This window comes from Salvelinus namaycush, chromosome 3, assembly GCF_016432855.1.
Source record: "Salvelinus namaycush isolate Seneca chromosome 3, SaNama_1.0, whole genome shotgun sequence".
NCBI classification, from domain to species: Eukaryota; Metazoa; Chordata; class Actinopteri; order Salmoniformes; family Salmonidae; genus Salvelinus; species Salvelinus namaycush.
Genome location: NC_052309.1, coordinates 19074867 through 19088887, shown reverse-complemented (window position 1 = coordinate 19088887; position 14021 = coordinate 19074867). Strand labels below are relative to the sequence as shown.

Sequence of the window (14021 nt, the reverse complement as noted above, 5' to 3'; positions counted from 1 at the left end):
GTCTCTGCATGTGTGGTTCCCACCGTGAAGCTGGTGTGATGGTGTGGGTGTGCTTTGCTGGTGACACTGTCACTGATTTATTTAGAATTCAAAGCACACTTAATCAGCATGGCTACCACAGCATTCTGCAGCGACCCACCATCCCATCTGGTGATTTTTATTTAACCTTTGTTTAACTAGGCAAGTCAGTTAAGAACAAATTCTTATTTACAATGACGGCCTACCCCGACCATACCCTAACCCTGACGACGCTGGGCCAATTGTGTGCCGCCATATGGGTCTCCCAATCACGGGGGCTTGTGATACAGCCTGGAATCGAACCAGGGTTTGTAGTGTAGCCTCTATCACTGAGATGAAGTGGCTTTGACCGCTGCACCACTCGGGAGCCCTTAGTGGGACTATCATTGTTTTTTCAACCCGATAATGATCCAAAACACACCTCCAGGCTGTGCAAGGGCTATTTGACCAAGAAGGAGAGTGATGGAGTGCTGCATCAGATGACCTGGCCTCCACAATCACCCAACCTCATCCCAACTGAGATGGTTTGGGATGAGTTTGACCGCAGAGTGAAGGAAAAGCAGCCAACAAGTGCTCAGCATATGTGGGAACTCCTTCAAGACTGTTGGAAAAGCATTCCTGGTGAAGCTGGTTGAGAGAATGCCAAGAGTGTGCAAAGCTGTCATCAATGCAAAGGGTGGCTACTTTGAAGAATCTCAAATATAAAATATATTTTGATTTGTTTAACACTTTTTTGGTTACTTCATGATTCCATATGTATTATTTCATGGTTTTGATGTCTTCACTATTATTCTACAATGTAGAAAATAGTACAAATAAAGAAAAACCCTGGAATGAGTAGGTGTGTCCAAACTTTTGGCTGGTTCTGTATAATAACACAGACTTAGGAACTAATATAACTGAATTGCTCCTCTGATAGCTAGATATATTGAGGTGTTCGGATAGACAGGGCAGAATTCAGCAGGCACTGTGAAATGTGCACTATGTTGGGACCTCATACAATACTGCAGTGAGTAATGGACACTAGAGGGCACCCAATGTCAGATCTAGTCTGTGATCACACCCTTCAGCTGCAGGCTGCGGCAGTGTCCAGTCTCGGCTTGAGAACAAGAGAGGGGGAGAGAAAGAGCTGGATAAATAAATGGAACAAGTGGGAGAATGGAGTTTGATAAAGGGAGGGATAGAGGGAGCGCGAGAGAGAGAGTTTGTCTTGAGTCGTCCCTGTAGCTGTCGTGCCTGTAGCTGGTTGTGTGTCCGCAGTTGCTCTTGATGAGGGTGCTATTCTGCTGTGGTGGGGGCTGTCTGTCTGCTCTTGCTGAGGGCGCTGTTCTGCTGTGGTGGGGGCTGTCTGTCTGCTCTTGCTGAGGGCGCTGTTCTGCTGTGGTGGGGGCTGTCTGTCTGCTCTTGCTGAGTGCTCTCACTGTCCTGTGTCCTCCCCTGTCCGTCTCGCTCTATCTATATGTATCTCTCTAGTTGAAATTCAAATAAGCTTTATTGACAGGAGAGGTACCATCCAATGTTGCAAAAAGCCATTTATAGTACACAGAAATAACACACAAGACATTGCACAAGTAATCAAAATACCACACAGAATAAAAGAATGGACTGGAAATGGATGTTCATTCCCAACTCTATGCTCTCTCTTCTCTCTCTCTCTCTCTCTCTCTCTCTCTCTCTCTCTCTCTTTCTCTCTCTCTCTCTCTTTCTCTCTCTCTCTCTCTCTGTCTCTGTCTCTCTCTCTCTCTCTTTCTGTGTGTCTCTCTCTCTCTGTCTCTCTCTCTCTCTTTCTGTGTCTCTCTCTCTCTGTCTCTGTCTCTGTCTCTGTCTCTGTCTCTCTCTCTCTCTCTCTCTCTCTCTCTCTCTCTCTCTCTCTCTCTCTCTCTCTCTCTCTCTTTCAGTGTCTCTCTCTCTCTCTGTCTCTCTCTCTCTTTCTTTCATTCTCACTTGAAGAAGTATTTATATTTTCAATTTGTGTTTGCACAGAATAATTTTCAACTTTCTGAGAGGCACAGTTCTGGGACGCAAAGACAACCCCCTGACAGTTTTGCATTAACTTTTTGTATGTTGAGTTTTGGAATTTGCTATTTTTATAGAACAGGAGAAATGTACCTATCTCTTCTACTCACACTTTCAAGATCTCTTTCACACACTGTATCTACAGTATATGTGTACTCTTTATTGTGTTTCTGTCTTTCCATCTTTCTATGTCACTCTCTTTACCTCTCACTATACAGTATCTCCCTTCCTGTCTGTGTCAGATATCTTCCTGGTCTTGTTGATGAAAAGCATACCCTGGTCATTAGTACACAGTGTCACTTAGTGTTCCTGTGAAATGTGTTCTGGACCTGTCGTTCTTGACTCACTTGGAAGTGTTGTGTTTTATATACACAGTGAGGATGATATATCTCAATCAGAGTCTACAACAGGAAATGGCTCTTATTTACAACGTGGACAACAGATGGGGCAGCTGCCTGACGAGCTCCTTAAAAGAGACAATTAGATAGACAAGATTTAAGATATGAGCCAGATGTAACGTCCTGACCAGAGTTCTTATGTGTTTTGCTTGTTTAGTGTTGGTCAGGACGTGAGCTGGGTGGGAATTCTATGTTGTGTGTCTAGTTAGTCTGTTTCTGTGTCCAGCCTAATATGGTTCTCAATCAGAGACAGCTGTCAATCGTTGTCCCTGATTGAGAATCATATATAGGTGGCTTGTTTTGTGTTGGGGATTGTGGGTGGTTGTTTCCTGTCTCTGTGTTTGTATTCTGCACCAGATAGGACTGTTTCGGTTTGCCACATTTTGTTATTTTGTTTGTTGTAAGTGTTCACTGTTTTTGTTTAATTAAACATGTTGAGCACTGGCTACGCTGCGTGTTGGTCCGATCCCTGTTTCACCCTCTCTTATAGTGAGGAGAGGGAAGGCTGCCGTTACAGAACCACTCACCAAACTCGGACCAAGCAGCGTAGCAACGGGCAGCAGCGGCAGCAGCAGCAGCAGCGGGACCAGGAGAAATGGACATGGGAGGACGAGCTGGACGGAAAAGGACCCTGGGCAGAGCCAGAGGAGTATCGCCGCCCCAAAGCAGAGCTGGAGGCAGCAAAAGCAGAGAGGCGGCGTTTCGAGGAGCTAGCTCGGCAGCAGGAGCCGGATCTGGGTTACACCACTTGGGAGGAAATAGACAGGTGGTCGGTTGACCCAGGGAGAGTGCCGGAGCCCGCCTGGGATTCGATGGAGCAATGTGCAGAGGGATACCGGCGAATGAGGTTAGCACGACGACGTGGTAAGAAGCCCGTAACCCCAAAAATGTCTTGGGGGGGGGGGGGGGGCTAAAGGATAGTGTGGCGAAGTCAGGTAGGAGACCTGCGCCCACTTCCCATGCTTACCGTGGAGAGCAGGAGTACGGGCAGACACCGTGTTATGCGGAAGAGCGCACGGTGTCTCCTGTACGTGTGCATAGCCCGGTGCGGGTTATTCCACTTCCCCGCACTGGCCGGGCTAGATTGAGCATTGAGCCAAGTGCCATGAAACCGGCTCTACATATCTGGCCTCCAGTACGTCTCCTCGGGCCGGTGTACATGGCACCAACCTTACGCATGGTGTCCCCGGTTCGCCAACACAGCCCAGTGCGGGTTATTCCACCTCCCCGCACTGGACGGGCTACGGGGAGCATTCAACCAGGTAAGGTTGGGCAGGCTCGGTGGTCAAGGGAGCCAGTACGCCTGCACGGTCCGGTATATCCGGCGCCACCTTCCCGCCCCAGCCCAGTACCTCCAGTTCCAGCACCCCGCACTCACCTTATGGTGCGTGGCCCCAGCCCAGTACCACCAGTGCCTACACCACGCACCAGGCTTCCAGTGCGTCTCCAGAGGCCTGTTCCTCCTCCACGCACTCTCCCTATGGTGCGTGTCTCCAGCCCAGTACCTCCAGTTCCGGTACCACGCACCAGGCCTATAGTGCGCCTCGAGAGTCCAGTGTGCCCTGTTCCTGTTCCCCGCACTAGCCTTGAGGTGCGTGTCTCCAGTCCGGTACCACCAGTTCCGGCACCACGCACCAGGCCTACTGTGCGCCTCAGCAGGTCAGAGTCGGCCGTCTGCCTAACGCCGCCTGTACTGCTCGTCTGCCCAGCACCGTCTGTACTGCCTGCCTGCTCAACGCCGCCTGCACTGCTCGTCTGTCCAGCGCCGTCTGAGCTGCCTGCACTGCTCGTCTGCCCAGCGCCGTCTGAGCTGCCTGCCCTCCCAGCACCATCTGAGCCATCCGTCTGCCCAGTGCCATCTGAGCCAGCTGTCTGCCCAGCGCCATCTGAGCCAGCTGTCTGCCCAGCGCCATCTGAGCCATCCGTCTGCCCAGCGCCATCTGAGCCATCCGTCTGCCCAGCGCCATCTGAGCCATCCGTCTGCCACGAGCCTTCAGAGCCGCCCGTCTGTCCCGAGCCATTAGAGCCGTCCGTCAGTCAGGAGCCGCTAGAGCCGCCAGTCAGTCAGGAGCTGCCAGAGCCGCCAGCCAGTCAGGAGCTGCCAGAGCCGCCAGCCAGTCAGGAGCTGCCAGAGCCGCCAGCCAGTCAGGAGCTGCCAGAGCCGCCTTCCAGTCATGAGCCGCCCTCCAGTCATGAGCCGCCCTCCAGTCATGAGCCGCCCTCCAGTCATGAGCCGCCCTCCAGTCATGAGCCGCCCTCCAGTCATGAGCCGCCCTCCAGTCATGAGCCGCCTTCCAGTCATGAGCTGCCTTCCAGTCGTGAGCTGCCTTCCAGTCATGAGCTGCCCTACAGTCGTGAGCTGCCCTACAGTTGTGAGCTGCCCTACAGTAGTGAGCTGCCCTACAGTCGTGAGCTGCCCTACAGTCGTGAGCTGCCCTACAATCGTGAGCTGCCCTACAGTCGTGAGCTGCCCTACAGTCGTGAGCTGCCCTCCAGTCGTGAGCTGCCCTCCAGTCGTGAGCTGCCCTCCAGTCGTGAGCTGCCTTCCAGTCGTGAGCTGCCTTCCAGTCGTGAGCTGCCCTACAGTCGTGAGCTGCCCTACAGTCGTGAGCTGCCACTCAGTCATGAGCTGCCACTCAGTCATGAGCTGCCACTCAGTCATGAGCTGCCACTCAGTCATGAGCTGCCACTCAGTCCGGAGCTGCCACTCAGTCCAGAGCTGCCACTCAGTCCGGAGCTGCCATTCAGTCCGGAGCTGCCTCTCTGTCCGGAGCTGCCTCTCTGTCCTGAGCTACCTCTCTGTCCTGAGCTACCTCTCTGTCCTGAGCTACCTCTCTGTCCTGAGCTACCTCTCTGTCCTGAGCTACCTCTCTGTCCTGAGCTACCTCCTAAATCATGTGGGGGCCTTGGGGAGGATTCTTAGGCCAAGGTCGTGGGCGAGGGTCGCCACTCAAAGGACGCTAAGGAGGGGGACAAAGACAGTGGTGGAGTGGTGTCCTCGTCCTGCGCCGGAGCCGCCACCGCGGACAGATGCCCACCCAGACCCTCCTCTTGAGTTTTAGGGGTGCGTTCGGAGTCCGCACCTCAGGAGGGGGGTACTGTAACGTCCTGACCAGAGTTCTTATGTGTTTTGCTTGTTTAGTGTTGGTCAGGACGTGAGCTGGGTGGGAATTCTATGTTGTGTGTCTAGTTCGTCTGTTTCTGTGTCCAGCCTAATATGGTTCTCAATCAGAGACAGCTGTCAATCGTTGTCCCTGATTGAGAATCATATATAGGTGGCTTGTTTTGTGTTGGGGATTGTGGGTGGTTGTTTCCTGTCTCTGTGTTTGTATTCTGCACCAGATAGGACTGTTTCGGTTTGCCACATTTTGTTATTTTGTTTGTTGTAAGTGTTCACTGTTTTTGTTTAATTAAACATGTTGAGCACTGGCTACGCTGCGTGTTGGTCCGATCCCTGTTTCACCCTCTCTTATAGTGAAGAGAGGGAAGGCTGCCGTTACACCAGAAGAGGTACTTTTCCCTGCTGCAGGAGCCAGGTGGAAGAATTGTGCTGCTGTGTGTGTAATTGATAGGATTGTGTTGTTTTTCAGGCTGTGATAACCAGTCCCTCCAGCTGAAAGACTAAATGTCATGTTGTTCTCTAATCTCATGTCAACAGATGAAAATCAGGATATAAAACCAGGAGATGACATTCATTAAATTATTTAGTTACTGCTACCCTTATTTGTTAGTGTAAAGTTTGGAAATTATGCAAACTGTCTAAGTGGAACCATTCCAGATGTAATTTTTCCCTTTGGTTCTTCAGTATCCACCACCATAACATGACATGATTGATAAAGGTTTATTGCTGGTGTGCATCAACAGAATCTCTAGAATAGATTGGCTATTTTAGATATGTCTAGGTGACCTTTCCACCCAGTATTCCTTTGCGAGTCCAGCTCAGAGTTCTCATTTCCTCTTCTTGTGATGGGGTCAGGGTGTCTTGGTCAGCCAGAGTCTTTAGGATGTGGGTTACCCATTGCATGTGGTGAGGACTGCGGATATGGGCTGGCTGCTCAGTGAATCAGTGGTCTGTAGTCCACTGCTTACTGCTGGAATAATTCACCCAGATCCCAAGATCCCCTGGTTCGCTCTGAATGATCTGTTCTCACACTGACACATAGCCTTGCTTGAGTTTAGACTTACAAGTCCATGGGCCTGTGTTGGAGATAATGGGCTTTTCAGGAATGAGTCAGAGACGTTCTCTCTGTCTCTCAAACACATACACACGCACACACACACGCACACACACACACACACACACACACACACACACACACACACACACACACACACACACACACACACACACACACATACACACGTCGCAACATCAAAAGTAAGTAAACACTACCTTTCACATTTGAGTTTACCTTATAAGCTCATAGAGTGTGTAACACAAGCAAATCGTTCCATTCAACGGCCTGTTAGATATAGCTAAAGCTATTGACACACTGACTTCATTGCTCTCGGTACAAAATGTATTGAGCATCATTAACTTGGGTACTCAAGTTGTGATTTAATGCATCACCTGAATTTATTTCACTGAAGTCAGCGCCCCAAACAAAGTGTTTCTCAGCAAATACATGACATTGGCAACACAATATCATCTTGAAGTCTTGTGCCCTCCTGCTTTTAACCACAGAAAGAAGCTTCCTTCTTTTCTGTAGGAAAGAACTTGGCCTACAGATGTAGGATCTTAATTTGATCACGCTGTTTCAGGGGAACTTTCCTGCAATGCAGGAAAACAACTTGTAGTCTATTTGAAGTTTAAAAAGGCTTCTGAAGTTTGTAATTTCCACTTTGTAATGTAAGACTTGATTTTCCCTTACAAAAAAATTATCAACCCCAACAAAAATGTACATGAATTATAATCCACATAATAATTCACATTTCCTGTTGCTGCAGGATTATATTCCTGCTGTAGCAAACTGGCTCAAATTAAGATGCTACATCTGTATTTGTTTTCTTGGATGGTAAGGTTAATTCATTATATGTTAATTATATGCTGGAGCAGGTTTGTATTGGCGATTTACCAACTTCAAGATATTACTAGTCCAAAACTGACAGCATATGACTGACTTTGTGTTAACTTGCTCAATGAGAAAGTAAACTACTGCATTAAAATCCATAACATTACAGTGAATTCTGCCAGTGCCATAAACCATGTATGCCCACAGATGTTATAAAGACAGATGTTTTAAAGTATCTTCCCAGTAATAAGCCTAGGCCTACCACATGTTCCCCATTCACCAACTCTTGTGCACAGGACTCAATTGTCACTCTGAATAGACAGTAGTTTCAGAGTGACAGATTAATGTACTCTAATTTTGTTGATGGATGCACAGAGAGAGTGCCTGGGGCATGCTGGCCAGTATGGTCTAGACTGTCTCGTGTAAATCTGTTAATATTTTGACAATGATGAGGATGATTATAATAATGTTGATGATGATGAAGATGACGATTATTATTGTGATGATGATGTGGAAAGTGATGGTGCTGATAGTTAGGATGATGGTGAAGAAAATAAGTGGGTACCGCGTGCACAGTGGTGATACAGAGAGGGAATGAGACGTAGGGCTTATTGGGGACACCACGGGCATCTTAGATGTGATTATTTCAGCTGACACTCTGAAGTCTAGCTGTCACGTTCCTGACCTGTTTTCTCTTGTTTTGTATGTGTTTATTGGTCAGGGCGTGAGTTTTGGGTGGGCAGTCTATGTTTTCTATTTCTATGTTGGGATTTTGTGTTCGGCCTGGTATGATTCTCAATCAGAGACAGGTGTCTATCGTTGTCCCTGATTGAGAATCATACTAAGGCAGCCTGGGTTTCACTTGTGTTTTGTGGGTGTTTGTTCCTGTGTCAGCGTTTGGGCCACACAGGACTGTTTCGGGTTTGTCACGTTTGTTGTTTTGTATGTTGAAGTGCTTTGTTGTTTTGTCATTAAATAATGAACACTTATCCCTCCGCATCTTGGTCCGATCCATGCTCCTCCTCGTCCGAGGAGGAGAACGACATTGACAGCCGTTACACTAGCACTGACAGCGATCCCTGTGTTAGAGGTTGTGGATGTAAGGGCGATGCCAGTGATCTGCATCGTTATATGCCTTTCCCAAATGTGGCGGTGCAGGGTGCGCTATAGCAGAGGACAGAGCTATAAGAGCTGCTTTAGGGGAAGCCGCCATGCAGCGGTTCAGGTTCAAACTAATCAGGGCAATTACAGTCCCCAAAACGTGCCATGTTTGAGATCGGCTACCTGTTGTAAAATTTGACTGCAGGGTTTTGCGTCGCAGCATGAGGCAGGCTAATTGCACATTTGATATAATGATTAAAAAAATACTATAGAGAATAATTGGTGGGACAACCCAAATTAACAATTTAATTTTCAACCATACAGCTCTGCTGGTTTTCCATATCCATTTAAACGAGTGATGTATTGCAGTGTTGACTCAATTTATCATGTGCACAGACACGGTAAATGGCCATAAATGAAACCAATCTAAGGCGGTGGATTTGTTCAGTTCTGTTATTTTTCTTAATTAAGGTGCTGATATGTGAAATGCAGCCAACCGTCTTTGAGCACACGGACCCTCCCCCGCTGCTCTGCACTGACACCATCACATTGAGCACTGGAGGTAGAGAGAGAGACACAGGGAGAAATTGATGGGGAGGCGGGGGAGGTTGCACCAGTGGGGTAGGAGAAGGGGAGAAAGAGAGAGAGAGACCCTGAGCGCGCGAGAGCGAGATACGCAGCACCAGTGGCAGGGAAACACACCCGTCAGCCGCGCGCCGAGGAGAGAAAAAAGACATCACGGACAAAGGCAACATGGATGCGTTGGAGAAGTATCCGTTCAAACAGATAACGGAATGGATGTGCCGTTCCTCTTGCATTTAACGGGGAACCAATTAACTTATTTTAATGCGGTGGTGGGAGGCTGTATTTAATCCGTCTGCGGATCCCATGAGCTTGCAATGGCTGTTACGGGGATATGTAACTGTATAGGAAACAATGTGGCTCTTTCTTTTGTTGTATTTTTCTTATTTTGTGGCCTTTCACTTGGACAACTACGGTACTCTATTCCTGAGGAATTAGAAAATGGAGCGGCGGTGGGGGATCTTGTGCAGGATTTGGGGTTGGATATCCGAAAGCTCTCCAATCGAAAGATAAAGGTAACCACCAGTGGAAAACGGTATGTGGATGTCAATCCCAAAAATGGAAAATTAATTGTCAATGAAAGAATCGACAGAGAGACGTTGTGTGATTTAAGCAGCACCTGTTTTATACATTTAGAGGTGCTTGTTGAAAACCCATCCGAGGTGCACAGTGTTGAGGTGGAGATTGTGGATGCTAATGACAATGCGCCGAAGTTCCCTAGAGATGAGTATCAATTGGAAATTACAGAATCGGCTTTACCAGGGTCTCGTTTCCCCATTGAGAATGCCCTGGATCCGGACGTGGGATCCAACTCCGTTCGTCTATATCGACTCAGCCCAAACGAACACTTCGCGCTGGATTCCAACAAACCCTCCATCAACAGCAAGCACATTGAGCTCGTGGTCAAAAAGCCCCTTGACCGCGAGCTGGCGCCTTACCACCAATTAATTCTGACTGCTGCAGATGGCGGAACACAAGCAAAAACCGGTTCAGCTAAAATTAATGTGCGAGTCCTGGACACCAATGACAATGTCCCTGTATTTGACAGCTCAGTGTACAAAGTAAAATTGTTAGAAAACTCACCAAAAGACACACTGGTCATCAAATTGAATGCCACAGACCTTGATGAGGGTACCAATGGTGAGGTGTATTATTCTTTCAGCAGCTACACTCCTGAGAGAGTCAGACAGATGTTCAGCATGGACAGCAACACGGGAGAGATCAGAGTGAGGAGCAATGTGGACTATGAAGAAACCAACTCTTATGAGATGTATATCCAGGCCATGGATAAAGGCCCTGGTGCTGTGGCAGCCCACTGTAAGGTGGTGGTGGAGGTGGTGGATGTGAATGACAATGTCCCAGAGATAGTCCTGTCTTCTCTCTCCAGCCCAGTGAGGGAGGATGCCCGGGCTGACACCGTGGTGGCCCTGATCAGTGTCACAGACCGGGACTCTGGTGCTAACAAACAGGTGAGCCTGGAAATACCCCTGGGCCTCCCCTTCAAGATCAAGTCCTTTAGAAACTACTACACCCTGGTCACCTCCGCTTTCCTGGACCGTGAAACCACCGCTGCCTACAATGTCACCCTCAGCGCCACTGACGGCGGCACCTCACCCCTCTCCTCCCAAAAGACCATACAGGTGGATGTGGCTGATGTGAATGACAACCCGCCACGCTTCGAGCAGACCTCCTACACGGTCTATGTGACGGAGAACAACGCCCCCGGGGCCTCGCTGTGCACTGTGAAGGCCCAGGACTCAGATGTCAACGAGAATGGACGCATCACCTACACTGTCCTCAATGACAACAACCACGGGATCCCTGTCACCTCTTACGTCTCTGTGAAGGCCGAAACGGGAGAGGCCTATGCCCTGCGCGCCTTTGACTATGAGTCACTCAGGGAGTTCCACTTCCAGGTCAAAGCTCAGGATGGAGGCATTCCGCCCCTCAGCCGGGTGGCCACTGTCTACATCTACATCATGGACCAGAACGACCACGTGCCTGAGATCGTCAATCCCCCAGGCAACAGTACGCGCTCCACAGAGACAGTCCTGAAGAACGCTGAGGCTGGCGCCCTGGTGACCAAGGTGGTGGCGTACGACGCAGACGCAGGTCCCAATGCCTGGCTGATCTATGTGTTGGATCAGTGCACAGACTTGGAACTGTTCAAGGTGCACGAACACACGGGGGAGATCCGCACCACGCGCAGGGTCTTGGAGGACAACTCCACCTCCTTCAGCATGACTGTACTGGTGAGAGACCACGGCCAGCCGCCTCTCTCCTCCACTGCCACTGTCAATGTGGCTGTCATGGAGGTGCCACCCAAGGTGACCCCTGACCCTAAGAGGGTCATCCGGCCCCACAGCACCCTGCTCTTTTCTAATTTGACCCTCTATCTGATCGTGGCTCTGAGCGCCACCACCTTTGTGTTCCTGGTAACTGTGGTGGTGCTGGCCATCGTGCGCTGCCATGCCTACTGCACCCAGCCTGGCTCCTGCTCCCCCTGCTGCGTATCCCAAAAGACCCCCCCTGACAGCGGGAGCAGCAGCATAGTAGGTGGTGCTGGGGGTGGTGGTGGGGGACAATCCAATAACAATGTGGCGCTGCGGAGAGACCTCAAGGTGGATCCTCACTACATTGAGGTGCGTGGGAATGGCTCTATGACCAAGACCTACTGCTACAAGACCTGTCTGACGGCCACCTCAGGCAGCGACACCTTCATGTTCTACAACACAGGCCGGCCCATTAGCGGCACCTGGGGTTCTGAGCGCTTCTTCACAGGAGGTAGTGGGTTTGTACGGAGACTAAGCATGCCCGACGCTTCACTGCAAGTATGCCCAGAGGTGCGTCATATTTTTCCTCTTCTTTTAAGCCAAATGACTAACAGGTCATGCATGGCATAACAGAAGTATAGCCTCACAATCTGCCACCTCTCCAGATTACATACTAGGCCAGGGGTGTCAAGCATACAGCCTGCGGGTGGTTTGAGTACAGAAATTATTTAAAAACGATATGCATTTCTCAATATACTTTAAAATGACTAAAACCAAATTGAAAGTGTGTAGAAATTAGAATGGACCTACATTTATAAAGTTTCTTGACTGTGTCCAGCTCGCAAATAATCACAGAAATTAAAACTAGACAGTCTAGGAGTATCAACAATTTAAAAAACAAAGGATAGAGGACTGTCTTTTGCCACTTTCGACCGTGAGGAAATATTACACATTTTCAGAGCGGCTCTCTGGACCATGTTGAAGACCGATTGCGGTTCCCAGGGCAGAATGAGTTTGACACCCCTGTACTAGGCTTTATATGTATTAGCTATGTTGGTGTTGGTTGTCTTTAGATGAGTGTTGTAGAACACATTCCATCCTACCACTGTTCTTTGAACTGTCTGTTACATGAAGGGCTGTAGAGGCTCAGTGGTTTTACATGCTAGCTGAAGTCGTTCATTGTCATATTGTTTGCTTTGTTGTCATATTCTTTTTATTTGCCAGTACATCTTGAGACTGCATCAGATATGACATGTTTCTTTGTGTGTGTGTGTATGGTTGTGTGTCTGTGATTTCTCCAGTTTAAATGTGGCTGCACAGTGTATATATATGTGTGTGTGTGTGTGTGTGTGTGTGTGTGTGTGTGTGTGTGTGTGTCTTTGTGTCTTGTTTTTCTTTAGTCACAACAACGTCTGTGTTAAATTGCAGTAACTGAAAGATCCTCTCATAACTTTACTCCTATATTCCTTCCTCTCCAGTCTGCCACATTGACTCCTCACTCAGAGTTCTCTCTAGCAGTCTTTCCTGCTGTCTCTCCTCTCTAGAACCTATTCCACTGCAGCACTATGCTGCCGTAGGAAAGTGTTGGCATTCATGGTCGAGCATGGCTTAGGAGTCAAGGCCGAGTACTACAGGAAATGAAAAATAAATAGCCCTGCATATGTTTACCACAACAGGGCTGGAATGTTACGTATTGCAGCAGCACTCATGATAAACATGTTCTCTATCGAGGAATCACAAGTTTGGTTTTTGTTTAACCTCAGTAAAACTCCCAATAGGGGTACTTCATTACAGACTAGAGCTCAAGTAATTAACGTTCCTGGAGAGTGTGCAAATGGCTGTATTCAGCAGCTATGTCTTCTGAAATCCATGGGCTCTCTGCTTCCATTAGCCATGTTTTAAGGTTGATTTGTTGTATTTTTGTCTCTGTTTAACTGGCGCGAACATATGTTTACTCTAACGAGCAGAGATCTGGGCTGTGTCCTCTAATGGGTTGGCTGTCGTACGATCTGATGCTCTGCTGTTTCAGCGCTCTACTCTCGGGATTGGATAGATTGATGGTCAAAACATTGTCAGAATGTAGTTCGGAGGTGACATGGGGTTGATTGGAATGTTTTGGGGTTTAGGCTGTGGTCGTGGATGGGTCAAGATGGAGCAATGAGCAGAGGCAGCATCTGGCCAAGATAAGAATGGTGGTGGAAATGAAATTAACTTCCAGCCCCACAAATTAGATTCACTCAGAGAGGTTGTGTCTCAGAGCAGGAGATACTCCCTTCAGAATGAAACTAATTAAAGAACATTATGTACCCTCTTTATCTGGGGCACCTACTGAAGCCTAAACATGTATGAGTCTTAAACTACTACCGTATTCACCCCTACCCACAGATCTGATGTCTAGGGCTCTAATGATGTCAGTGGTTATGATTTGTGTTTTCAAGATGTACATATTCAAATCTCTGAAGCTCCATTATGAACCTTCATGCAATGTGTAAACCTTGTGGAAAACAAACTACATTAATTGAAAAAACACACATCCACATGGAGCAGCCTTCTGGAGGAGAACATCAATGAACTTGAGTAATGTGTGACTGCCCTAGGAGAGCCTCCCTTTACCTCTTAAC

The 14021-nt window shown here is 48.5% G+C and overlaps 1 protein-coding gene across 1 annotated transcript in view; it reads left to right on the top strand.

The window, feature by feature from the left end:
* Nucleotides 1-9407: 9407 nt before the first annotated feature.
* The window catches only part of LOC120045058 (protocadherin alpha-C2-like), a 31104-nt gene continuing 26490 nt past the window's right edge, over nucleotides 9408-14021 (top strand). The window contains exon 1 of the mRNA XM_038989897.1: nucleotides 9408-11970. Coding sequence (XP_038845825.1) covers nucleotides 9445-11970 — 2526 coding nt within the window. The 5' untranslated portion in view covers nucleotides 9408-9444. The remainder of the gene's footprint in view (nucleotides 11971-14021) is intronic.